Here is a 27,154-nt window from a genome sequence, read left to right on the forward strand (position 1 = left end):
TTTGGAGAGGGAGAGCCGCTCTGTTTTTTAGAATTTCCAGCTTTTCTGTACTGCTTTTTCCCCATCTTTGTGGTTTTATCTACCTTTGGTCTTTGATGATGGTGACGTACAGATGGGGTTTTGGTGTGGATGTCCTTTCTGTTTGTTATTTTTCCTTCTAACAGTCAGGACCCTCAGCTGCAGGTCTGTTGTTTTCTGGAGGTCCACTCCAGACCCTCTTTGCCTGGGTATCAGCAGCAGAGGCTGCAGAAGAGTGAATATTGCGGAACAGCAAATGTTGCTGTCTGATCGTTCCTTGGAAACTTCGTCTCAGAGGTGTACCCGGCCGTGTGAGGTGTGAGGTGTCAGTCTGCCCCTAGTGGGGGATGTCTCCAAGTTAGGCTACTTGGAGGTCAGGGACCCACTTGAGCAGACAGTCTGTCCATTCTCAGATCTCAAATTCCGTGCTGGGAAAACCACTACTCTCATCAAAGCTGTCAGACAGGGACATTTACATCTGCAGAGGTTTCTGCTGCCTTTTGTTTGGCTATGCCCTGTCCCCAGATGTGGTGTCTACAGAGGCAGGCAGGCCTCCTTGAGCTGCGGTGGGCTCCACCCAGTTTGAGCTTCCCGGCCGCTTTGTTTACCTACTTAAGCCTCAGCAATGGTGGGCGCCCCTCCCCCAGCCTCACCATGGCCTTGCAGTTAGATCTCAGACTGCTGTGCTAGCAATGAGGGAGGCTCCGTGGGTGTGGAACCCTCCGAGCCAGACACGGGATATAATCTCTTGGTGTGCCTTTTGCTAAGACCCTTGGTAAAGCGCAGTATTAGGGTGGGAGCGACCTGATTTTCCAGGTGTTGTGTGTCATGGTTTCCCTTGGCTAGGAAAGGGAATTCCCTTCCCCCTTGCACTTCCCAGGTGAGGCGATACCTTGCCCTGCTTCAGCTCTCACTCGGTAGGCTGCACCCACTGTCCTGCCCCAGTGAGATGAACCCTGTGCCTCAGTTGGAAATGCAGAAATCACCCGTCTTCTGTGTTGCTCATGCTGGGAGCTGGAGGCTGGAGTTCTTCCTATTCGGCCATCTTGGCGCGGATCCTTTCTGCATTCTTGACAGTCATGGGGCTTTCCTCCACTGTGAGTCCTCTGATGATGGGTGATGAATACGTGGTTATATCAAGTTTTCCCACACACGCTGCATTCAAAGTTCCTCCCCTTACTGTTGGTTTTCTTGGCAGGAGTAGATCTTTGCCTCAGTTGTTCTCCTTGGGGGCAGATTTCTTCAATATTTCCCTGAATGGGTTTTCTTCTTTCTCCCCTCAGGCTTTTCAGGGATAAGTGCAGGACCCAGAGGACAATCTTTTCAGAGTTTTTCATTAACGTATTTAGTGATTTTACTTTTTTAGAAACATCCTGCCTTTGAGTGGAGTTCTGGCTTTTAGGTCTGGTCTTCTGGTCTAAAATAAATAGCAAATAGAGATCACAGCTTTGAGTGCTAGTTAAGAAGAAAGTATTGTATGTGTTAAGAACAAGTACAAAATACTGGCTGATTGATTGGTAACTCCTTAAAAGAAAAACAACAGGGACAGAGTGAAAAATAGCAAAGGAAAAGAGAAATAGAGATTAGAAGTGGAAAGTGGGCATTTAGTCCACTAAACACGGTTCAGTTATTCATGCTTTAGCTATTTATCATCTAGTGTGCCTGTTAAGTGCTGGGCATGGTAAGTCACTGAAACATGAATGCCTAAGACAGTCATAGTCCCTGCCCTCATGATGCTTATATTCTACTACACAGATGGCAAAGAAACAAACAAAATATGACAGATGGTGATGAGTGCAATGAAGGAAATAATGAGTGGGAGTTGGAGTAGGGGCTTCAGAGAGATCCTTAAGAGTGGTCATCTAGAATTGATGTTTAAACTAAGATCTGAAAGAAGGAAGTTAATCATGTGAACAGCTAAAAGAAGAGCATTTTGAAAAGAGGTATATGAAGAAAAATAGCAGATGTGTGAAGGGGTAGCCTGCCTCTCCACACCTGTGGGTATATCTCGTCAGGTGGCACGAGAGACTGAGAAAAGTAATAAGATACAGAGACAAAGTATAGAGAAACAGCAATGGGCCCAGGAGACTGGCAGTCAGCATTCCAAGGACCTGCACCGGCACCGGTCTCTGAGTTCCCTCAGTTTTTATTTATTATTATTTTCATTATCTCAGCAAGAGGAATGCGGTAGGAGAGCAGGGTGATAATAGGGAGAAGGTCAGCAAGAAAACATGTGAGCAAAAGAATCTATGTCATAATTCAATTCAAGGGGAGGTGCTATGCCTGGATGTGCACATAGGCCAGATTTATGTTTCTCTCTTCCCAAACATCTCAGTGGAGCAAGGATAACAGAGCAGCATTGCTGCCAACATGTCTCGCCTCCCGCCACAGGGCGGTTTTTCTCCTATCTCAGAATTGAACAAATGTACAACCGGGTTTTATACCGAGACATTCAGTTCCCAGGGGCAGGCAGGAGACAGTGGCCTTCCTCTATCTTAACTGCAAGAGGCTTTCCTCTTTTACTAATCCACCTTAGCACAGACCCTTTACGGGTGTCGGACTCGGGGACGGTCAGGTCTTTCTCATCCCACGAGGCCATATTTCAGACTATGACATGGGGAGAAAGCTTGGACAATACCCAGCTTTCCAAGGCAGAGGTCCCTCTGGCTTTTCGTAGTGCATCGTGCCCCTGGTTTATGGAGACTAGAGAATGGCGATGACTTTGACCAAGCATACTGCCTGTAAACATTTTGTTAACAAAGCATGTCCCGCACAGCCCTAGATCCCTTAAACCTTGATTCCATACAACACATGTTCCTGTGAGCACAAGGTTGGGGCGAAGGGGCTGGGGCAAAGTTACAAATTAACAGCATTTAAGCAAAGCAATTGTTCAGGTACAGGTCAAAATGGAATTTCTTATGTCTTCCCTTTCTACGTAGACACAGTAACAGTCTGATCTTTTTTTCTTTTCCCTACAGATGTACATAGAGCTATAGAAGAGGGAGTGAACAGGGCAGCTTGCTACGGGTAGAGGAGTGTAAACATCCGGGAAAAAGTAGGGAGACAGGCTAGCTCCTGGGAAAGTAGCTGCCTGTGACTACTGAGTGGATCTAACGGGAAAAGGAAGGTGGTAAAAGATAAGCAGGAGAGGCCGGGCGCGGTGGCTCACACCTGTAATCCCAGCACTTTGGGAGGCTGAGGTGGGCGGATCACCTGAGGTCAGGAGTTCAAGACCAGCCTGGTCAACATGGTGAAACTGCATCTCTACTAAAAATACAAAAATTAGCCAGGCATGGTGGCGGGTGCCTGTAGTCCCAGTTACTTGGGAGGCTGAGGCAGGAGAATTGCTTGAACCTAGGAGGTGGAGGTTGCAGTGAGCCGAGATTGTGTCACTGTACTCTAGCCTGGGTGACAGAGTGAGACTTCATCTCAAAAAATAATAAAATAAGCAGGAAAGATGAAAAAGTGTTATCAGAGTTGAAATAAAGGTGTGTCTCAGCCCTCTCCTCTCCCAGCCTCACCCCTCACCACTACCACCCCCAAGAAAAACAAACAGGAAGGGCCTTGCTGTGGACAGCTCCACTTTCTCACTCATTATCTGTGTGTGTGCTGTGTACCAGGTAGTGTTTTGACAGTAGGCGAGAACATAAAACATCTCTGGTGGTGTTGACATTTTAATTAGGGGTAGGTGTGTACAGACAGTAAACAAAAGTAAAAAGTAAAAATGTCAGGAAGACAGAGCTGGGAAGACAGCTGAGAGTGCAGGGGCTGGGAAGTGTGGAAGGGATGGTGAGAGTTCTGTTTTATTTAATTTTTTAATTTTTGAGATGAAGTCTCACTCTGTTGCCCAGGCTAGAGTGCAATGGCATGATCTCAGCTCCCAGCTTCAAGTGATTATCCTGCTTCAGCCTCCCAAGTAGCTGTGATTACAGGCATGAGCCACCATGCCTGGCTAATTTTGTATTTTTTTAGTAGAGACAGGGTTTCACCATGTTGGCCAGGCTGGTCTTGAACTCCTGATCTCAAGTGATCCACCTGCCTTGGCCTCCCAAAATGCTGGGATTACAGGTGTGAGCCACCGTGCCTGGCTCAGAGTTCTCTTTTTAGACAGGATGGCCAGAGAAAGCCTGGCTGAGAAGGGGGCACATCTGAGCAAAGACTTGGAAAAGGTGACAAGAAAGCCATGTGCTTATCTGGAGCACAGATTTTTGGGGCAAAGGCCCAGTATGGCCATGACCATCTCCATAGGCCTATGAGACCCCAAGGAGGGGTCTCTATGTGAACCTTCCACTAAATCCCACCTGCCCATCCACTCATGCCTACAGAAGTACTTCCTGCGCCCTGTCTCACTTCACCTTCCTGAATATCAAGTTTCCATGGCTCTCCACCTCCATTCAACTGGAAAATCACATCAGGTTTAGGAAATAAAAGTCCTATTCACAAAGAACAGAATGAGAAATGACTGTTTAGGATAGAAACCCATAGCCACCTCAGGGTTTAGTAGCAGTGCCTTACTTTCTAGGGGGGAACATAAAACTGTCCAGCAAGCATATGCTACTTTCCAGAATCACATACACAGCTCTCTGAAGGGAAGTCAGGGCGACTTTCTAGAAAATCGGAGTTAGGTCTCTTTGAAGTGGTTCATGTGTTCTTTACCTGATGAGTATCTGGGAATGTCCCCCATATGGACCTGGTGTTCTTGTGGGTTGAGGGAAAGTTCTTGGCTTAGAGCAGTGGAATATGGAGAAGGTTCCACACCTCAGGAACAACCCCATGAAGCCATTTTCTTTTATAGCTTTAAAAATAATGAATTTGTATCCCTTAATTATGTATCTGTGCAATTTTGTTGAATTTGATGAAAATACAAATTCAACTGGAAGAGTTTTAGATAATATAAAACACAACTATAAACATCAATAAACAGTTTTTTAGAAATCCTTAAAAAGATAAATTATGATGGCTTTGGCTTTTAAAAATGTAAAATAGGCCGGGCGTGGTGGCTCACACTTGTAATCCCAGCACTTTGAGAGGCTGAGGCGGGCGGATCACCTGAGGTCAGGAGTTCAAGACCAGCCTGGCCAACATGGTGAAACCCTGTCTCTATTAAAAATACAAAAATTAGCTGGGCGTGGTGGCGAGCGCCTGTAATCCCAGCTACCTGGGAGGCTGAGACAAGAGAATCATTTGAACCCGGGAGGCAGAGGTTGCAGTGAGCCGAGATTGCACCACTGCACTCCAACCTAGGGAGAAGAGCGAGACTTCGTCTCAAAAAAAAAAAAAAGTTAAATAGTGAAATTTATAAAGCCCTCATTTTCTGTATTTAGTTTCTAAATGCATTATGAAACGCTTAAGACATACAAGAAGCATAAAGACTAAAGCAAACACCTATGGACCCACCACCTAATTTAAGAAATAAACATTAACACTAAGGTTGAGGCCCCTCCCTCATCTCCTCTCTTCCCCTCCACGAGGTAACCATTGTACTAAATTTGGTGTTCATCACTCCACGTATTTTAAAATGTGCTTCCTCGTTTTATTTGCAGTTTTAAAAATATTTTAAAACATTCCATGTTCACTGGAGACAACTGGGAAGTATAAAAAGGAGATAGGCTGGGCACGGTGACTCACACCTGTAATCCCAGCACTTTGGGAGGCCGAGGCAGGCGGATCATGAGGTCAAAAGATCGAGACCGTCCTGGCCAACATGGTGAAACCCTGTCTCTACTAAAAACACCAAAAATTAGCTGGGCGTGGTGCCGCACGCCTGTAGTCCCAGCTACTCAGGAGGCTGAGGCAGGAGATTCACTTGAACCTGGGAGACGGAGGTTGCAGTGAGCTGAGATGGCGCCACTGCCCTCAGCCTGGTGACAGAGTGCGACTACGTCTCAAAAAAAAAAAAAAAAAAAAGAGAGAGAGAGAGAAAGAAAAGTGTATAAAGTGGCTGGACATGGTGCCTCATACCTACAATCCCAGCATTTTGGGAGGTCAAGGCGGGTGGATCACCTGACTTCAGGAGTTCATGACTATCCTGGTCAACATGGTGAAACCCCGTCTCTACTAAAAAAATACAAAAAATTAGCTGGGTGTAGTGGTGCATGCCTGTAATCCCAGCTACTGGGAAGGCTGAGGCAGGAGAATTGCTTGAACCCGGGTGGCAAAGGTTGCAGTGAGCCGAGATCATGCTACTGCACTCCAGCCTGGGCGACAGACTGAGACTCCGTCTCAAAACAAAAAAAAAGAAAATAGTATATAAGCTTTCTAGTCAAAGATAATTAGGGATAATATCTTGGTGTTGGTCCTTCTTTTTCTGTGCATATATGTGGAAATATATTGTAAATGTATTCAAGTTCCAAACATTTTGTAACCTGGGTTTATCATTTAGCAATATATCATCATCTTTCCAACTCTGTAAATATCACTGCTAAATGTCACTGATAAACTCCAGTGGAGCCTTCTCAGGCTTTGTCTTCCTTGATTACCTGGCAACATGGAGTGTTTTCATCATTCCCTCTTTCTTGAAAATCTTGTGACTTCTGTGACACTGCTGTCCCCTGGTATTTCTCTGACCTATCTCCATCTACTCATTCTCCTTTGAAGCCTCGTCCTGTCTTCACGCCCCTTAAATCTTGGTCTTCCTGCGACCCATCACATGAGATCAGATGTGGAATTTTCCACTTGTGGCTTTAGCTCAGCACTCAAAAAGCTTCATATTTTGGAGCATTTTGGATTTCAAATTATAATGGTCGATCTGTATATACATTTCCCAATCCACTCAAACCCTTGTAAAAGCATTTCAGAGAAGCCCCCTCACTAGGATCCCCATCACCCAACTCAACATGTCTACTTCAACTTGCTTTTTACCACAGGAGTCTTGCCTCAATAACATAGACCACTTAGGAACTTGATATCCATTGCAGTCAATCTCTTAGACTTCCTGAGGAATCAGTTCTAGCTGGTTATTGAAAATGAACATATTCATCTTGTCTAATGGCTGGCACCTGGTATCTTTGCTATCTTCAGCTCTGTGTGATTTATTATGTCAGACTTGCAGAGGGGGTTATTCTTAGAAATGCAGGCCTGGGGAGGAGGGGGTGGGTGTGCCTGAGCCCAGAAGCTGGCCAACCCTCCCGCTGGCCGCCCTAGCATCCTGACACCCCAGATGCATTCCTGGGATTGGTGGGCCTGCCAACTGTCTGTGCCAGGTTGCGGTGCCCAGCTTTTTGCCATCTGCCATATTCTTTCCATTGCAAGGTTCTCTAGCATTGCCAACCTTTCTTTTGATTCGTGGAATGCTTCTGTGCCTTTGTGTGGCAAGCACTCAATTCTCTCTTAAAACTTAAGAGTTTGGCCAGGCGCACTGGCTCACACCTGTAACCCTAGCACTTTGGGAGGTGGTGGCGGGTGGCTCATGAGGTCAGGTGTTTGAAACCAGCCTGGCCAACATAGTGAAACCCCGTCTCTACTAAAAATACAAAAAATTAGCCGGGCGTGGTGGCAGGCGCCTGTATTCCCAGCTACTTGGGAGGCTGAGGTGGGAGAATTGCTTGAACCTGGGAGGCAGAGGTTGCAGTAACCGAAACCACGCCACTGCACTCCAGCCTGGGCGACAGAGCGGGACACTGTCTCAAAAGAAAGAAACAAACAAAAAACAAAAACTTTAATTTGTCATCAGTAATATTATTTCATGTCTTTGAAACTCCTTTTAAAGCTTGACATCAGTGATATTATTTCATTTCTTTGAGGCTCAAACCCCTGCAAACACTATCCTGTCATTTTTGCTTTATACCTTAAGAATGCTGATATTCTTCCAATTTGATCAATTTCTGATTCCAAGATTTGACCCTACTAATGGCCATTAGGTGAAGCCAAAACTTCAGAATTTAAGGTCTCCACTACTACATGCCATATTGGGAGATATTAATTAAAAGATAAAATGGCCATTTCCTGTTTTCAGAAGGAAGTGGAACAGTATCCACATTGAAAAAAAAAAAAAAAAAAAAAGCTCTGATAACCAAATTTAAAAGGGGAACAAAGGGAAAACCATCAAATCCATATCTCCACCACTCTGTTTACATTACTACTGTGCTCAAAAGTCCATTGGTATCTTTTCCAAGGATAATAGAGTAAAAAAGATGTCCATCGAATCCTGAATTCGTTCCAGTCTCATCTTGCTGAAAATGGTAGAATGTATTAGGGAAATACCTGACCCTCAATTTACTTTCAATGAGGCAGTAAAAATTCAGAACTCCCAGACAGTCATCAGCCAAAAGTTTGTCCATAGTTTTTTTTATTTCCTACTTGACATTATTTAGCAATATCGCATATTGTCCACACCCACAGATTATGTTACGTGTTTTTCCTCAAGTTGCTTTCAAAAGTCCACAGATCAAGTCTTCCCTGCCGTTTGTCTGCTCTAGGGTGAACAGAGGAATAGGGTTGTTAGTAGGTTGAGGAGGGTCTGTTTGGTAATTCAGCTTCCCGAATCTGACTTGAACTTCCAGAGGAAATTCATCTCAATCCACGGGGAATCACGTAGGGCAGTCTAATTCCAGACAGCCTTTCAGAACCAGGTCCTTTTCTGAGCTTCACCCTAAGCGAAGAGCAAGAGAATGCAGATGCCTAGAGTCAAGGTCATCTAGTGCGTATCCTTTAACAAAAATGAAAATACAGGACTGGGCCCAGGGAATAGAAGGGTTTTTGGAGTCAGGAGGTAAAGTTCAGCAATGGGGATCATGTTAAGGCAGATCTTAAATATTGAGATAATTTTTCACTGAATAGGGAGCTATTTTAGGTCTTGAGGAAGGCAACGATGGGCAGGAAGCGGTCACTTGCAAAGACTGGGTTAACAGTAATATGCAAACTGTAACGGTGACAGAGGCTCTCAGTGTTAACCAGCTTTCGAGGTGCTTGTTTACTTTGTGACAGAGGCTCTCAGTGTTAAGCAGCTTTCGAGGTGCTTGTTTACTTTGTGACAGAGGCTCTCAGTGTTAACCAGCTTTCGAGGTGCTTGTTTACCTTCCTGGCCTCCAAGTGCTGGGTTCTGTCTTCTTAGATGTGGACAGAAGTGATGTAAGCCTGGGTCTAAAAAGAAATCCGACAAATTCCTCTAGCTTTCTCTTCCTCCCTTGTGGTGACTTTGGAAGCCAGATGTTCCAAATAATGAGGACAGAATAAGACAGAGTGGTTCTCATCAGGTTTTAAGGGAGACATAGCTCTCTGTGGGCTATTACTGTACCACATCTTAGCACATCCCTCTTCAACAATCAAGTGGGAAGAATTGGAATGAGGAAGCTACTGCTGCCAGGAGTGGGAGCTGGGGATGATAAAGGTGTAGGCTGGGCTGTGAATTCAGACAAAGAATGCAAATCCAAGAGGTGTTTTGAATGGAGAGAATCTGGTAAGTAGAAAAGTCATTCATTCATATAAATATTTATTGAGCACCCATTAGCAAGGCACTGTGTGAGATACAAAGACCTGTAAGTCACACCTCCAAGTGCTTACAATCTAGTTGAAAGGATAATACATATACATAAATTATAAAACAAACCGTCAAGCATAATGGTAAAGAAAATAGACTTTGAAGGTGGACCTGTCTTCAAGACCTGGCATCACCTTTTACCAGCTGGGTCACCTTGGGCAAGTGATTTAATCTCTATAAACCTCAGGGTGCTCATCTAGAGATGCAGATGGTAACAGTGCCTACTCCATAGGGTTGGCGACAGGATCAGTTAATCTACTTCCTGTAAAACCCTTAGCTGAGTCTACCTCATCGTAAGCGCTCAGGAAGTGCTGGCTACTAGCAGTAGAAGGAAGAGGTCTAAAAGCTGGGACACAAGAGAACAAGATTAGGGCCCCAAAAAGCTCCAAGACAGGGGGACTAAAACAGCCATCAAAACAACTGTTCTGAAAAAAAATAGTACTGCTCTGGTATCATTCTGCCTTTCCTTCCTGCTGCAGCCGCCAGTTACTTAAAGTGCAGTGATACCTGGGGCCTAGGTTCTCAGACAAGAGGTGTGTCTCCTCCTAACATCTATCCTATTGTCTGACAAACCTCGTCAAACTTTTGTATCGTTCGAGTCATTTCCATGGCCTGCCTGCGGTTCTGTAACACGGCAGGGAGTCATCTCCGTGGCCTGCCTGCGGTTCTGTAACACGGCAGGAAGGGAGTCATCTCCGTGGCCTGCCTGCGGTTCTGTAACACGGCAGGAAGGGAGTCATCTCCGTGGCCTGCCTGCGGTTCTGTAACACAGCAGGAAGGGAGTGCCTATTGAACACTCTGGCACACAAGCAGGCCAGGACAGCAGCAGCCAGGGTGGGTAGAATGAGCAAATGGCAGCTTTGTTTAAGACAGGGGAGACCTATCTCGAATTTGTATGGAAGTTCTTGTCCCACCCAAGCTTTCACCCAACTCAGTCTATTCCCTGCTTGGCGTAACGCCGCTGATGCTGAATAACGGAAGATTTTGAACTGAAAACTTTCCCACACACGCTGCATTCAAAGGGCTTCTCTCCCGTGTGGACGCGCTGATGCCGCGTGAGCCGGCACCGCTGGCTGAAGGCTTTCCCGCACTCGCTGCATTCATATGGCTTGTCTCCAGTGTGGATCTTCTGATGCTGCGTAAGGGATGAGCGGTCAAAGAAAGCTTTGCCACACTCGTTACACTGATAGCGAGGGTCCCCGGCATGAGCCTTCTGATGTCTGTTCAGTGACGAGACCCCATAGAAAGCTTTCCCGCACTCGTTACACTCGTACGGCTTCCTGCCAGTGTGGATTAGCTGGTGGCGAGTAAGAATGCTTTTCTGGCTGAAGGCTTTCCCACACTCATGACATTCATAAGGACTTTCTCCAGTGTGAATTCTCTGGTGTCGAGTAAGGGACGAACGGTCAAAAAAGGCTTTCCCACACTCGCTGCACTGAAAGGGCTTCTCTCCGGTGTGGATTCGCTGGTGGACAGTGAGGGACGAGCGGTCGAAGAAGGCTTTTGCGCACACGCTGCACTCGTAGGGGCTCTCCCCGGTGTGCGACATCAGATGTCTGCTGAGGCTGCTCCTGTGGCTGAAGGCTTTCCCACACTCACGGCAGCTGTAGGGCTTCTCCCCAGTGTGAGTCCTCTGATGGCGGGTGAGGGATGAGTGGTCAAAGAAGGTCTTCCCACAGTCACTGCATTCCTGGTGTCTCTCTTTAGTGAGAACTTCCCTGGGCAGGGCTGACCCTCGCCGCACGCCTTTCTCCCGGGAGAGAGATTTCTTACGAGTCTCCCCTGAAGGGCTTTGCTTTTCTGTTCCCATCCTGCCATCGGGTGCATAAACTTCAAATTTAGGACACAGAGGACTTTGCCTTCCAAGGCATTCCCTCAATGATCCTTCTGATTTTTCGTCTGAAGCATCATGAATCTCAGGCTTAGTTTCTGGAACAAACAGAAAACAGACGCAGTTTTTTTTCCTGGACTAGAAAATATTACAGCAGAAAGAAGAGATGCTTCCATGAGTCTGAAAGTAATGTATGGTCACTGCATTGCTTGCTCCCACAAATAGTACTACACTGCAGAGAGGGACTGAGACCTGGGAGTGAAGAAGGTGGCAGGGAACAGAACGGATGGTGGACACCTCAGAAAACAGGAGAATGTCCAGCGGGAGCATGGCCAGCACAATTACGAGAGCATGCCGAATGGACCGGATGGCGCTCAATAGAAATAGCAAAGTGTGGCTGCACACAGTGGCTCACTCCTATAATCCCAGCACTTTGGGAGGCCAAGGTGGGTGGATCACCTGAGGTCAGGAGTTTGAGACCAGCGTGGCCATCATGGCAAAACCCCGTCTCACTAAAATACAAAAATTATCCGGGTGTGGTGGCGGGCGCCTGTAATCCCAGCTATTTGGGAAGCTGAGGCAGGAGAAGCACTTGAACCCGGGAGGCGGAGGTTACAGTGAGCCGAGACAACCCCACTGCACTCCAGCCTGGGCAACAGAGCGAGACTCTGTCTTGGGAAAAAAAAAACGAAAGAGCAAGGCATGAGTGTGCCGTGTGACAGATGTGAGAAAGTAACACTTGGTGAATATAGACGAATAACACGTTAAGGTGTAAAGGGAAAAAATGAAAGCTAGTGGGTGACACACAATAAATAACAAGCAAAAGACTGGAATGTGAGAGAAAGGCGAGAGCTGATGTTCCCCCATCACCCAAATAACAAAATTCCATCCTGTCCTGTTCACACTCAGTTACCTAGAGAGACACTCTCTGGCCGTTCTCTCTCCTCAGACCCATGCAGATCTACTACACATGGTTTGTCCCCTCTCTTCAATTGGAAAATCACATCAGGTTGAGGAACTGGAAGGCCTGCTCAAAGAGAAAGAAACAAAGCAAGTGGCTGTGTGTGATGAAATATCACTCTCCCAAAGCTCAATCCCAGCTTCTAAGACTTTTTTGTTGCTGTTGAGACAGCATCTCATTCTGTCGCCCCAGCTGGAGTGCAGTGGCCCGATCTTGGCTCACTGCAACCTCCACCTCCCAGGTTCAAGTGATTCTCCTGCCTCAGCCTCCCCACTAGCTGGAATTACAGGCGGGTGCCACCACACCTGGCTAATTTTTGTATTTTTAGTAGAGAAGGAGCTTTGCCATGATGGCCACGCTGGTCTCGAACTCCTGACCTCAGGTGATCCACCTGCCTCGGCCTCCAAAACAGCTGGGATTACAGGCATGAGCCACTGTGCCTGGACACAGCATCTAAGTCTTTTAGAGAGAAAATGCAAAAGGCAGAATGCACAGGCCAAGAATGCAGAGTCCAGAGCAGAGGAAACTCTGGACAGAGGCCAAGACTGAGGCTATAAAAGGAGCAAGTGGCACAAGGTCAGAAGGTTGAGAGAACCCATGTGGATTCACATGTTTATTCTTCCCCGTGAAGTGAATGGGAAGTTCCCGGTGTTAGTACTGGTAGGATGAAGGCTTAGGGGAGATGAGAATGAAATTAAGTCACCTTGAATAAACAAGTGTATCAAAACTGCCCATTTTTGTTCATTTGTTTGCCTTGAGCACTATGCTTTCATTGAAACAAATCTGTCCGGTTCATTCTAGGAAAATTAGAAGTCTATACAAGCAAAAAGAAAAAAAAATCACCTTGCATACAGTGTATTTTCTTTCTTTATATTCAGATATCCAAAGATGCCTCTAGATACATTCTGTTAAAAACTGGATAATGAGGCTGGGCACAGTGGCCCCCCCCTGTAATCCCAGCACTTTGGGAGGCCAAGACGAGTAGATCACCTGAGGTCAGGAGTTCGAGACCAGCCTGGTCAACATGGTGAAACCCCGTCTCTACTAAAAATACACAAATTAGGAGGGTATGGTAGCTCATGGCTGTAATCCCAGCTACTTGGGAGACTGAGGCACGAGAACTGCTCGAACCCTGGAGACGGAGGTTGTAGTGAGCCGAGATTGCATCACTGCACTCCAGTCTAGGCAACAGAGTGAGACTCTCTCAAATGAAAAAATAAAATTAAATTAAAAAATAAAAAACTGGATAATGAAATGATGCTGACTTGTAAACTTGATTTTTTTTTTCACATAATAAATTTAAAATACTATTTTATTTCAATCAGCACTGATCTACCTCACCATTGTAATAGCAACGGGATATGACATTGTATGGATAACATAATTTATTTAGTGAATTCCCTTATGACAGACATTTAGATCATTTTTAATGTTTTGCTATTAACAAACAATAGTGTAATGAACATCTCCATATACCACGGATTGTTAGTCCTATTATTTCCTTAGGATAAATTCCCTGAAGCAGATCTATCCATTTTTGGTTATATTAAAAAACAGATCCTGGAAATAGGCTTGGGCTCTAAACTTCCCTTTTGTTGAGGCCCCAACTTGGGAAAGAGGCACTTTCTTATTGGGCCCAAGGACTGTCTACTGGATTTTATGTGGATTCTCTGTTGACAAAATGGCCACACCCAGCATCTCCCTGTGGCTCTGGGTCTCTGACCTCAGGGGCTCTATTTTCCTCAACAGCCATCTGCTAACACCTGTAACAAAGGCTCCTTCCTGAATATTCCATTCTGTTTGGGAGACTACTGGCCTGATTACATTACTCTGGGGGGTGTTAGCACTTACTTTTAGACCTGCCTGGTAGGAAATCTGCACTGCGAGTCCTGTTACTGCTGCTGATTTTAAACCGGCTTCTCATTCTGGGCATTCCCTCAGCCTCTCACTCGTGAAGCCCCTGAGAGGTTCCCATAACCTCCAGGAGCCCAACTTTACTTTTCACTAATACCGGGATCAGTAGTGACTCAACTTTCTCTTTGTCACACAAGTCTCTATAATTACAAAGTGTGTTCTGTGAGCATCTAAGACTGTACCTAAGACAAATACTCAAAATCAAACATATCTCTGGTGACCTCAGAGGCACAACCCTCTATTCCGACAAGATGGCCCCCTGCCCCAGCGCACACTCCTCTGGGTGAGCTGAGTTACCTGACTGGCGGGTTGGGAGAATAGCTGGGCGTATGGAACTCAGCGTCTTCCGCCTGTCCCTCTGGAGACCCAGCTCCCTGCCTCTAACACACATTCTGCTCGGTCCCTCAGCCCTCACTGGCCCTCCCTCCATTTTGCCAGGGCAGGCTGCTGAGCGAGAGAGCCTATGGTCGTCCAGCACCGCCCATGGCTGGGGAGGCATGTCTGCCCAATGCTGGGGTTCAGTATTGAGCCCACCGTTGCTGTACTCTGATGCCACATCTTTCAACTCTTACCTTGTCTCTCAAGTGGCTCAGGACTCAGTGGAGAGGAGAAAGGTAATAATTCCTCAGCCCTCTCAGCCCCACATTAGCATAGGACAGACTGTACCTCCTCATGGAGGCTCCCCTTACCCAATGACACGATGCTGTTATAGTTCTCCAGCATCACCTCCTTGTAGAGGTCCCTCTGTATGGGGACCAGATGACTCCACTCTTCATCTGTGAAAACCACAGCCACGTCTTCGAATGTCACTGATTCCTGAAAATACAATCACATTCTCCTTTACTCTTAACCCTTCTCTTTATTTGGACCAGACCAAAAATGTCAAAGATGACAGCCCTGGAGGATGCATGGTGGGAGGGAAGAAAAACAATGGACTGAGTAGAACTTTAAAGCCCTTGGGAAAAGTGGCCTCATCACCCAGGACATGGAGCTCTTGGTCAGAATCTCACAGCACTACACCTGCAGCTGAGCTTCTGAGTATCAGCCTCTTTCTTCAGACCTCTCAAACCAGCACAGAAAAAGCCGTGTGTGCCTTTCACCTGGCTTCCTCAAATGGCAGCATTTTCCACGTTTGCTTTATCTTTCTGTCTCTCTCTAGATACACATTCTCCTATCTTTTTGCTAAGCCTCTTGACTAACTTGCCGACATCAGATGTCTTTAATCCTAAATATTTCAATATGTATTTTGTAAAAACAAGGGCGTACTGTTGTTATGATCACAGTATAACTATAAAAAATGGAGAAAATAGGCTGGGCGTGGTGGCTCATGCCTGTAATCCCAGCACTTTGGGAGGCCAAGGCGGGCAGATCATGAGGACAGAAGCATGGTGAAACCCCATCTCTACTAAAAATACAAAAAAATTAGCCAGGCGTGGTGGCGGCGCCTGTAGTCCCAGCTACTCCAGAGGCTGAGGCAGGAGAATCGCTTGAACCCGGGAGGCGGAGCTTGCAGTGAGGTGAGATCGTGCCACTGCACTCCAGCCTGAGCGACAGAGTGAGACTGTGTCTCAAAAAAAATAAAATAAAATAAAAAGGAGAAAATAGCATTGATCTTATCCTATTACCTAATCTACAGTCTTACTCAGATTTCACCAATTGTCTTTGTTTTTTACAAATCCTTAGAATAATGGTGTTGATTAGATCATCTGTAGGATCCGCCTCATTTCATTCCAATGCTCTGTGATTCTGTAAGATTGCATCTCTTTACCTCCAGTTCTAAAACCTCAGATGAGTCTCCAGTGTGTCGGCAAAAGTTCTAGGCCAGGGTGCAGAATTCAAGACTCTGCCCTTGGGCAGGAATGGAGCAAGCCACATGTCTGTAGCACAGGAGACTCTTCAGGGCTCTCAGCACCTGCAGACAGGTGCTCTACAGTGTGTACCACACATCCCCGCCTAGCCCCACGCTCCCTGAACACTGGGGCCTCCTCTCAGTCCACACGTGAATGTATCAAAGGGACAGTCAGGACCAGAACCAGCCCACTATTCCCCAAACCTTCCAGTCAGACCCTACCATTGGCTTCTAGGCACAATCACTCACAGCGAAGGCTCCAGGAGTTGTGAGTCTGGTGACGAGCTAGTGGGCACATGCTCACGGCAAGAAAAGGTCACTAAAGGACACCTCAAGTGAAATGGGAAAGAAATACTCCCTGTGGAGTCCTTCATCTGCCTGGCTGGGTCTGCTCAAAGAGGCTCCAGGATAAAGAAAAGTGGTTCTATTCTGGAGACGAATGGAGTACTTCGGAAACACAAAAGGCCACCTCACCTGGCATCTGGTGGTCGGAGACACAGCAGCCATTCTTTCCTGTGTGCTCTCCCTGTAGACAAGGGCAGAGTCCTAATGAAGCAGAAGTGTGGGGTGAGAAAGAAGGTACGAGAAAGACCAGTACCGTCACATAGTGTTTTGACCCATGAAGCCCATACCAGGGGGATATATCATTCTCAATACCTTACAAAAGGGGGTCAAAGTCAAGCAAGGCCAGGCACAACCCCAGACCACCCCAGAATGAGAGCCAACAACCATGGAATTGCAAATTAGACCACAATGTGGTGGTGGTTTTACCATGATGCTAGAGGCAGAGTTCTATTCCTGAGAGTCAAGAACTGTGTAAGATTCACACAGTGCGTATATGTATAAACTCACATTCAGTATTGCCCTGAACAATTACTGGGCAAAAGTCATAAGCAATTTTGTAAATGACTACACGGACAAGACATATCAAAGACAATCCAGTCTCTTCAAAGGAAAAAGACCCCACTCGTAGCCCCTGCTAAAGGACCGTCCCTTGGGCAGGTTTTGTACCATGTGACCCTGGGTCTCATTCCCGGAGCCACACTGATTAGGCCACAGGTGGGCGATGCATAGGTGAGTAGTAGACTGAGACGTGGTCTGGCTTGAAAAGGGGTGACATCCTTCCTTGGGAATGTGAACTAAGAAATGTCAGGACAAGTAAGTGACTAGCTGAAAGGATATCATGAGGTCCCGAAGCAGCCACGAGGATCGGGGAACCAAAGTTACCAGCAGCAGAACCCGTGGGCACGTGGGAGGTACAAGGTAGAGAAAAGGTCATAATAGACCACGGGACCAGGGGCAGGCAGGGGGAGCCCAGTGCAGTCCCACCAGCGGTGGAATACTGACGCAGAGACCTAAGAATTCCTGGGGAGGCCCTCACCTCGCCTAGCACCACCCACGGGTCCAATTTCCATGCAAACCAGCCTTATTTATTCATAGATTGCCATAATACTCTAACCCTCTTGGGCTCTGCGTAAGATCTTATCACTAATTCCCTTTACTGGGATTAGCGAAGTCTCAGTTTTTCGCAATCGAGAGTCTAATGAAAACAACAGACAAGGCACAGTGGCGCACGTCTGTAATCCCAGCACTTTGGGAGGCTGAGGTAAAAGGATCACTTGAGACCAGGAGTTCTCGAGACCAGCCTGGGCAACATAGCAAGACCCCTGTCTCTACAAAAATAAAAAATATAAAAATAAAACAAGAGCATTAAATCCCACATTTCTGGGATTTGTGGTGGCTGGGAGATGGTGTGGTCCTCGTGAGGAGGAGGAAAAGGCGTATTTGTGGTGCACTGACCATTCTCCAACAGTCAAGGGGATATGGTCACTGCTTCTTGTGACTCATTCAACCAGCATTTATTCAGCACCAACTACTTATACCAAGCACAAAAAAACTGTCAGACACTGTCTTTGTCCTCCAGAAGCTATAGCTTAGCACAGAGAACAAACAAGTAAATGAAATAATATTTCACTCCAGGATGTGTAAGTGCAGCAAAGCGATACGCACAGCAATCCATGAGAGCACCTCAGAGGCTCACCTAGCCCAGCAGGGAGGGGTGGAGGGAGGAGCACTGCAGCTTTCTTGACAGGAGTGGGATCTAAGCTAAGTTTTCATATGTGGGAGGAGCCAGAACCTTCTAAATCTTGAGGAAAAAACCTCAAGTTTCTCAAAAAGAAGGAGGCAGGTCTTTACATGGCAAGGATTAACAACAAAAATCAGCTTAGAATGGTAGAAGTCTAGGCTGTGAGTCGTGCTGTGGGGAAGATGCAGCTAAAGAGGGAGGCAGAGGCCAGTTTCCTCAAGGAGAGTTTTGCACAGCCCTTTCTCCACAGACATGGAGGTTACCGAAGGATTTGGGTGTGGACATGTCATCACATCTGTGCTTTAGAAAAACCACTGTGACTTATAGCAAGGGCCTTGAAACATGCTGTTTGACCCAGCAATTATCTCCTAGGAATTTATACTAAGGAAATAAGTAATAATATGTACACAGCTTTTTATGACTCATCATTAACACTAACCCTTACTGACAGCTATGTTCCAGGGCACTTCCTAAGCACTCTATATGTATTATCTCATTTAATCTTTTCAATAAGGCAGCAAAAATTTGAAATACCTTAAACATCTGGAGACTTGGTTAAGTAATTTCTGGTCCAGTCCATACATAAGTGGAACACTATTAAACATCATCTTGGCCTGGCGCATTGGCTCACGCCTGTAATCCCAGCACTTTGGGAGGCCGAGGCAGGTGGATCACGAGGTCAAGAGATGGAGACCATCCTGGTCAACATGGTGAAACCCTGTCTCTACTAAAAATACAAAAAAATTAGCTGGGCGTGGTGGCACGCGCCTGTGGTCCCAGTTACTCGGGAGGCCGAGGCGGGAGAATTGGTTGAACCCAGGAGGTGGAGGTTGCAGTGAGCCAAGATCGTGCCACTGCACTGCAGCCTGGCGACAGAGAGAAACTCCATCTCAAACAAACCAAAACAAAAAAACCCCATCATCTTAATAACAACTAGCATTATTGAGCATTTGCTATTTGCCAGGTATTGTGCTAAGTGTTTTTTATAAGGATAATTTAACTCCATCCTCATAAATGAATAAGGAAGACACTATTTTACATATTAGGAAATTAAGGCTTTGTAAGAAGCTGAGGTAGAACTTGAATCCAAGTCAGCCTGGGAGCTTTTAACTTTTATGCTATCATGATTTATTTTCATGAAAAGATAGCCACATCAATTACAGATGAATAGACTAGAAGAGAAAATCCCAAAACATATCCAAGCATTAGGGAAGCCTGATGTGCGACTGACGTGGCATTACAAGTCAGTGGGGAGAAGATCACTAGTGATAAACTGCAAACAACTTCAATGTCCATTAATCAGATAATGGATTTGTGAATATATACACATATATGAATATTATACATTATTAACAGAGATAAACTGCAAAAAACATAATTACTGGGAAAAAAATAAGTTATAGAATGACTTACTGTATAATATTTACATAAAATTTAAAAACAGGTAGATAATACCTGCAAAAATCTATTAACACATGGGACAATAAGCACCAATGTGTACATATCTGAGAAGACAGGGAAATAAGACTGGGGAGGGATAGCCAGGATACTTCAGCTTTATAATGCTTTCTTACAAAAAAAAAAAAATCAACAATTGAGAAAAACTCACAGAGAATGACCAGGTGCGGGGGCTCACACCTGTAATCCCAGCACTTTGGAAGGCCGAGGCATGCGGATCACTTGAGGTTAGGAGTTTGAGACCAGTTTGGCCAACATGGTGAAATCCCATCTGTACTAAAAATACAAAAATTAGCCAGGCATGATGGCACATGGCTGTAGTCCCAGCTACTCCGGAGGCTGAGGCAGGAAAATCGCTTGAACCTGGAAGGCAGAGGTTGCAGTGAGCTGAGATCATGCCACTGCACTCCAGCCTGGGTGAAAGAGTGAGACTCCATCTCAAAAAACAACAACAACAACAAAAAAAACACTAAGAAATTCAAAAATACTACGTGAAGAATGTACACTCTTAAAATTACATACTTGTACGTGCACATTATGTATAGAAAAAGGACGAACACATATTAAAATGTAAGTGAAATTTGAGTGGTGAGTTATAAGAGATTTTTATTTTCTTACCATTCTTTATACATTTTTTTCAACAAGAGTATGTCCTTATTTTGGTGTACAGAAAAAATAACAGAAAGGAAAGAAGAGTAGTGTGCAGAAAAGTTACAGCAGACCTGAGACTGCTATTCCTAGAAAGTTCTGCTTGCGTGCTGGCCCTTCGCTGGCAGCTGGAAACCTCGATTTTGAGAGGGTTCCCCAGTTCCCTAAGAGATAACGGTGGTCTACTACGCCTAAACTATTCATGCAAACAATGTGGTTTATGGTGAACATCTGCTTTCCTATTGGAGGGTCTGGAATTTTGGTATGTGTTAGACAGACGGTGCCTAGGTGACCAGCTCTCAGTAAAAACGTGGGCTGAGTCTCCAGTGAGCTGCCTTGAGCAGAGATTGTTGCTGCATTTTCGTTGCTGGGGGAAGGAGTGTGCTCCATGTGACACCCTCATGGGAGAAGGCGAATAGAAGCAAGCCTGTACGTGGACTCCTCTACCTGGCTTGTCTTTTCCCCTTATGATCTGGCTGCCTGTCCTTGCAGGGTCATCACTATACTCTTAGCCAGAAGTACAACTACGGGTCGAGTCTTGAGTCCTTCTAGTGAATCCCTGAACCTGGGGTGATCCTTGGGACCCCAAAACAGATGGCCACGCCACACTGAGCGGCTGTGGTGTGATGAGATTTACAGGAAGGAAAGAATGGAGGTGAGCAGACCACTGAGGAGAGTGTTGTACTTCAATAAGAAAGATGACAAACTGAATGAAAGCTGTGGAAGCAGAAATGGAAGACACTGCTGTCAAGCTATTAAGAGCAGACAGGCCGGGCGCAGTGGCTCACACCTGTAATCTCAGCACTTTGGGAGGCCGAGGTGGGTGGACCACGAGGTCAGGAGTTTAACACCAGCCTGGCCAAGATGGTGAAACCCCGTTTCTACTAAAAATACAAAAATGAGCCAGGCACAGTGGTGGGCACCTATAATCCCAGCTACTTGGGAGGCTGAGGCAAGAGAATCGCTTGAACCTGGGAGGCAAAGGTTGCAATGAGCCAAGATCACACCACTGCACTCTAGCCTGGGCAACAGAGCAAGACTCCGTCTCAGGGGGAAAAAAGAAGAAGAAGAACAGACAATACACTGGCTGGAAGAAGAGGCTGAAGGTGATGAGGGCAAAAATGATGTCCAGGTTACCATTGCGGCGTGGATAACAATGCTGTTCATGGAGATAAGCAACAGAGAAGGAGGACGGAAGGGAAAACCAATGAGTACAGTTTTGGACATTCAGAATTTGAGCTGACCCCACATCCTTGAATAAGAAAACTCAGATGACTCTGGCTCCTACTGGCCAGATAGGTAATAAAAATCATTAGTGCTAAATAAAATAATTTGAACTTTGAAGGACTATGAGTTTCATACTGAAAATAGAAAAGTTAATATAAAGTATGCCATAAAAGTTGCAATACAAGGAAGGCAATGTTTAAAACTTTAGTTATATAAAAAGGTACTTTTTCTATTAATTGTATGACTATTCATAAAGTATAGATGTACCCTTGGGATATATACTTGTATCTATTCACATAAGTATGTAAAAAGAAATTTGGAATAGGAATAAACCAGGTAATTCCAGACACGGAACTACATACCCCAAACAGGGAGGACTAATCAGTACTGGGGCTACAGGTAACTATCAGGTAGAAAGAGAAATGGGCTCTACTGACAATGAACCTACCTCTGGTTCCAAAGAGGCATTGTAACTGTGCAGATTTCATCCTTTCTCCCTTAGGAGATGAGTCCTACAGCTAGACTTATGAATCAAAGATACAAATAAGGAACAACTAAGTTTTCAAAAATGTCAAAAGACCAGATCAATAGATATTTACTGGTCTGTCTGGCAGCATTTAACTCTATTCTATAATGGGGCTATCATATTCTTGGATATTTGGGGATTTTCTGTTCTAGTCTATTGGTCTGTTACCTTTGCTATCTTTTCATGAAAATAAATCATTATAGCTTAAGAGTTACAGGTTGCCAGACAGCTCAGGGTTATTTAATAATGGGTTCACACTGGCCTAGCAAACTTTTAAAGGAATATTACCTTGAGGGTGAATACCAGTTTGCAAAAACTATGTGAAAAACAAGCAAAAACTTATTGGAAAAACAAATTTAGCTAAGTATAAGCAAGAAATTTCTGCATAACTTTTGTCTTCTACCACACCAAAGAGTCCCAGGAATGAGTTTCAAGGGAAGCAGGGTTATATGGTAGAAAGCACTACACAGGCAGGGAATTATTAACCATGAAGCCTTGGATGAGTTACTTAAGCCAATAGTTGTTTGTTGCCTAACTCACAGAGTAGTTACAAATGGTAAGACCATTAATATAAAGCATTTATCATCCAGTTCATTCAACAAATACAAGTTCTCTTCCTTTCTACTGCTCAGTGCAATCCATCCACTCATCGCACTATTCAACGACTATGTACCAAGTAGCCGTTAGGTGCTAGGCAGCGAGATGTGTGAGGTCAACAAGACAGAAATGTCTATCTCCAGGACTTTACCTGTGTTCTAACTTTTTTCTTTTTTTTTTTTTTGGAGATGGAGTCTTGCTCTGTGGCCCAGGCTGGAGTGCAGTGGCGTGATCTCTGCTCACTGCAACCTCCGCCTCCTGAGTTCATGGCAGTCTCCTGCCTCAGCCTCCGGAGTAGCTGGGACTACAGGCATGCACCACCACGCCCAGCTAATTTTTGTATTTTTTTTTATTTTTCATTTTTTTTTTGAGACAGAGTCTGGCTCTGTCGCCCAGGCTGGAGTGCAGTGGCCAGATCTCAGCTCACTGCAAGCTCCGCCTCCCGGGTTCACGCCATTCTCCTGCCTCAGCCTCCCGAGTAGCTGGGACTACAGGCGCCCGCCACCTCGCCCGGTAATTTTTGTATTTTTTTAGTAGAGACGGGGTTTCACCGGGTTAGCCAGGATGGTCTGGATCTCCTGACCTCGTGATTCGCCTGTCTCGGCCTCCCAAAGTGCTGGGATTACAGATTTTTTGTATTTTTAGTAGTGACAGGGTTTCACCATTTTGGCCAGGATGGTTTCAATCTCTTGACCTCATGATCCACCCGCCTCAGCCTCCCAAAGTGCTGGGATTACAGGCGTGAGCTGCCACACCTGGCCCCTAGTCTTTTCCCCCCCTCCGCCCAGCATTTTCCACCCCAGTAGTACTTTCTTTCGACATCTTCAAAGACATACAAGCCTCCTCTACCTGAAACTATTTTCACTGAATCCCATGACCTCCTTCTAGCAAAAGAGTTCTCATTTAAGCTTTCCTTTCATGATCAAACTTTTTGGAGAGTAATACAAACCTACTGACTCCATACTGTCACCACTTACTCTTCTCCAGTCCCGGTTTTTCAGTTTTGCCCCTCACACACCTGAAAGGGCATGCTTGAAAGCTACCTTTTTTTATTTTGAGGCAGAGTTTCACTCTTGTCACCCAGGCTGAAGTGCAATGGCATGATCTCAGCTCACTGCAACCTCTACCTCTCAGGTTCAAGTGATTCTCCCACCAAAGCCTCCCGAGTAGCTGGAATTACAGGCACCCGCCATCATGCCCAGCTAATTTTTGTATTTTTATAGAGATGGAGTTTCACCATGTTGGCTAGGCTGGTCTTGAACTCCTGACCTCAAGTGATCTGCCCACCTCGGCTTCCCAAAGTGCTGGGATTACAGGCATGAGCCACTGTACCCGGCCTACCAATGCACTTCTGATCTTATCTCTCTTTTTGTGTAACTTTTCACTGTTCTGACAAGCTTCTGCTTGTTCCAGTGGTTACTGTAACTGCTATGATACTGCACTAGCCTTTCTTCCAACCACTAAAATTGCTGTCTCTGTGTGACTCTTTTTCCCCACTTTTGCCCTGGAAACATGGATGCTGCCCATAGCTCAGTCTTTGTACTTTCTTCATTTTTGCCATCCCTCAGAAAGTCCATCCACACTCAGGGCTCCACTTTCCAACTCTACAGATGTCCATGTCCTGTAACTGTCTTGTAATTGCACAACGGTACTGCATTCTTCCAAACTCATCCTGCACTTCCAAATGACTGCAAACCTTGAATTAGGCGTTCCGCCGTCACCTCAAAACTATCTTCCTTTAGGCAAGTCCCCACATCCACGCCTCTTCCTGGCTTTACATTTGTATCAGATGTTTTATTCTTCTCCCAGGTGTCCCAAACTCAAACTCTTACCTCACTGTCTTTCCTCCCAAATCTAGTCACCAGGCCCTTTTGACTCTTCTTTTGCAATGTCATCCGTATCCTTCCCTTTCACTACCACCACCTGAATTCAGGTCCACAACAGCTTACTTCAAAAGTGCCATACGTCCCTAACTGGCTCTCTGCTTCTGGTCCTTTCCCCTCTCTAGTCCTGAATGTGACCTCTAGAACAACTGTCCCCAAATAGTTTGATTCGTGTCAGTCCCTGGATCACACCTATACAAGCCACCTTGCCTACTGGGTCTTGTCCTGATTCTCTCCCAGCGTACCTTTTCTTCAACCTTGTCTACCACTGTTGCTAAATTTCTGTAAAAATTCTCTCCAGCTCAAATCTGCCTAACGCTTAGCTGCTGCTTTCCTGGTTTTTTCTTTTTTTTTCACGTCAAATCCCACCTCCTCCATGAAGCCCTCCAGCACTCATGCGGAGGCCCAGGGCAGGGAGCTAAATGAGGCAATCTGAGGCGCTTGCTAGGAAAGAGGGAGCGGGCAGCACCCTAAATTTGGTGTCAATTCCACCCACGTTCATTAAGCATCCATTATGGGAAGAAGAAACGGGAGGGGCGGAGGAAGGCTCCAAACCTCCAACCTGAAAGTCCGGGACCGACAGACAATGGGTGCCCAGACCCCACGGGACACACGCACACACGGGGGTGGGTGCACAACTTTCCCTCCGCACCGAGTCGTCGCGACACACGCTCTGCTGGCCTCGCCCTTGTCACCCCGTTTTGCTCCTACAGCACCTCCCCAAAGTTCTCAAGTCCCGTCTCTAAGCTGCTGCTCTCAGTCCGCTCCTCGAAGACACACACCCACAACCCTCACCTCCGGCACAGAGTGCTCGGGACCCGGGAAGACGGCGCCTCTTCAGGTCGGGTAAGCAACGCGCCTGCGCAAAGGGTCCTGGCTCCCGCGCTCCCAATCAATGCGCTGCCTTCGCAAGGACTTCATCTCCCAGAAGTCTGCGCGCCCGGTGCGCCTTAATATGACGTCAGAAAATCTGTGCAAACGCCGGCTTCGCGCGGCTGAACAGGATCCAAAATGGCAGCGCTGTCGCCTTAGCTGAGAGAGCGAGCCGTTGTGGATGTTTGGGAGATTTATGGTCACCCTGAAGTACTGCCTGCGCCTGGTGTCCAGTCCCTCCAGTCATCCGATGGGAGCGCCGTCCACAGGGAATGTGTCTGTCTGATCCTGGTGCCTCTGCCCAGCCGGCAGGGGAAGACCGAGACGAAATCGAGTCATCTAGCGTTGGGAAAGGGCTTATTTCCGCTTCCGTTTGTCCACTTGCAGAAATTTGATTCTGGAATTTTGGCCCGAGAGGCAGTTTGGTTGTGAGAACAGGGCTGCGGTTCCAGGCAGGGTCTGTGCACATATTTGCGTTGGAAGGAGAGAAGAGCCTAGGACATATATGTATTAACTGTGCAGCTGGTCCGACTCCCGACTGCTTGAGCTCACACCAGCCGGCCTTGGAGTTGCTGGAAGGGCGCTGGCTGCAAGCTACGATCACCCGGAGAGCTTTAGACATTGATGCCTGAGGCCCAGCTGTGGAGCGGAAGTTTGCAAAGAGCTGCAGGTGACTCTAACGTGCAGCTAAAGCTAAGAACCATTGAGCTATAGCTCAGGGAAGACTGAAAATTACAAAGAATATGATAAAATCCTACTTCAGGAACAAAACTACATTTTTCCAGGTTAATACTTCGTTAGTGTTTTTTTGTTTTTTTTTTTTTAAGTTTTTTGGGGTACACAGTAGTTGTAAACATTTATGGGCCACCTGAGATATTTTGACACAGGCATGCAATACGTAATAATCTCATCAGGATAAATGGGATGTCCATTACCTCAAGCATTTATCCTTTGTATTACAAACAATTCAGTTATATTCCTTTAATTACTTTAAAATGTTCAATATTATTGGCTGTAGTTACTCCGATGTGCTATCAAATACTAGTTATACTATTTCTTATTCTATTTTTGTACGTATTAACTAGCCCCACTTCCCCACCCCACCAACCCTTCCCAGTCTCTGTTAATCATCCTTCTACTCTGCATCTCCATAAGACTACACTTTCATTAAAAAAAATCCTAATTGCTCACCATAGGCAAGGCACGGTTGAAAAGTTACTGACCCAAATGAACTCTTGGTTCAATGGAAAAAATCACAATAGAGGCAGTATGTTCTACAATTATGTCACCCCTCGGCATACTATGAGAGTACAATGGAGGAAGGAAGCTATTAACTATGGTCGGGAAAGGTGGGAAAGGATTCCTATAATTGGTGTACTTAAAGTAATTAAGAAAAAGAAGTGTGATCTAAACAGAGAATAGCACCTGCAAAGGCACAGTCTAGAGGATAAAAGTGAAAAGAATTTGTAGCAAAATGAATGGCTTGTGGATGAGGTTTAGGGGCCAATAACTATCTTGAGGTAAGGCCAGGTTGTGGCTGACTTTGTGTTGTACTAACGGGTTTGGACCTTCCTAGAAGATTAGAGCTTGATTAAAGTCACAACATCCACAAGAGAAATATTTTCTTTCTGTTCCATTCTGTGTGGTGGTTTTTATTATTTATTTAGCTTTTTTTTTGAGACAGAGTCTCCCTCTGTCGCCCAGGCTGAAGTGCAGTGGCCGGATCTCAGCTCACTGCAAGCTCCGCCTCCCGGGTTTACGCCATTCTCCTGCCTCAGCCTCCCAAGTAGCTGGGACTACAGGCG

The 27,154-nt window shown here is 45.8% G+C and overlaps 1 protein-coding gene across 2 annotated transcripts; it reads right to left on the reverse strand.

Annotated features, from left to right (window-relative positions):
* Window positions 1–10,303: 10,303 nt before the first annotated feature.
* On the reverse strand, window positions 10,304–26,593 carry ZNF2 (zinc finger protein 2). Of its 2 annotated transcripts, XM_011969663.1 has the most exons (6): window positions 26,541–26,593; window positions 16,526–16,597; window positions 14,892–15,018; window positions 12,241–12,354; window positions 11,970–11,975; window positions 10,304–11,425 (listed from the first exon to the last, which is right to left on the reverse strand). In XM_011969663.1, exons 1-6 carry the CDS (start codon window positions 26,541–26,543, stop codon window positions 10,428–10,430), a joined length of 1,320 nt encoding a protein of 439 aa, XP_011825053.1. In that variant the 5' UTR covers window positions 26,544–26,593; the 3' UTR covers window positions 10,304–10,427. The 2 variants fall into 2 exon arrangements, with proteins under 2 accessions (XP_011825053.1, XP_011825054.1); XM_011969664.1 differs by lacking the exons at window positions 11,970–11,975; window positions 12,241–12,354; window positions 26,541–26,593 and adding exons at window positions 13,464–13,469; window positions 25,272–25,703.
* Window positions 26,594–27,154: the final 561 nt, after the last annotated feature.

Source organism: Mandrillus leucophaeus, unplaced genomic scaffold, assembly GCF_000951045.1.
Source record: "Mandrillus leucophaeus isolate KB7577 unplaced genomic scaffold, Mleu.le_1.0 Scaffold9, whole genome shotgun sequence".
NCBI classification, from domain to species: Eukaryota; Metazoa; Chordata; class Mammalia; order Primates; family Cercopithecidae; genus Mandrillus; species Mandrillus leucophaeus.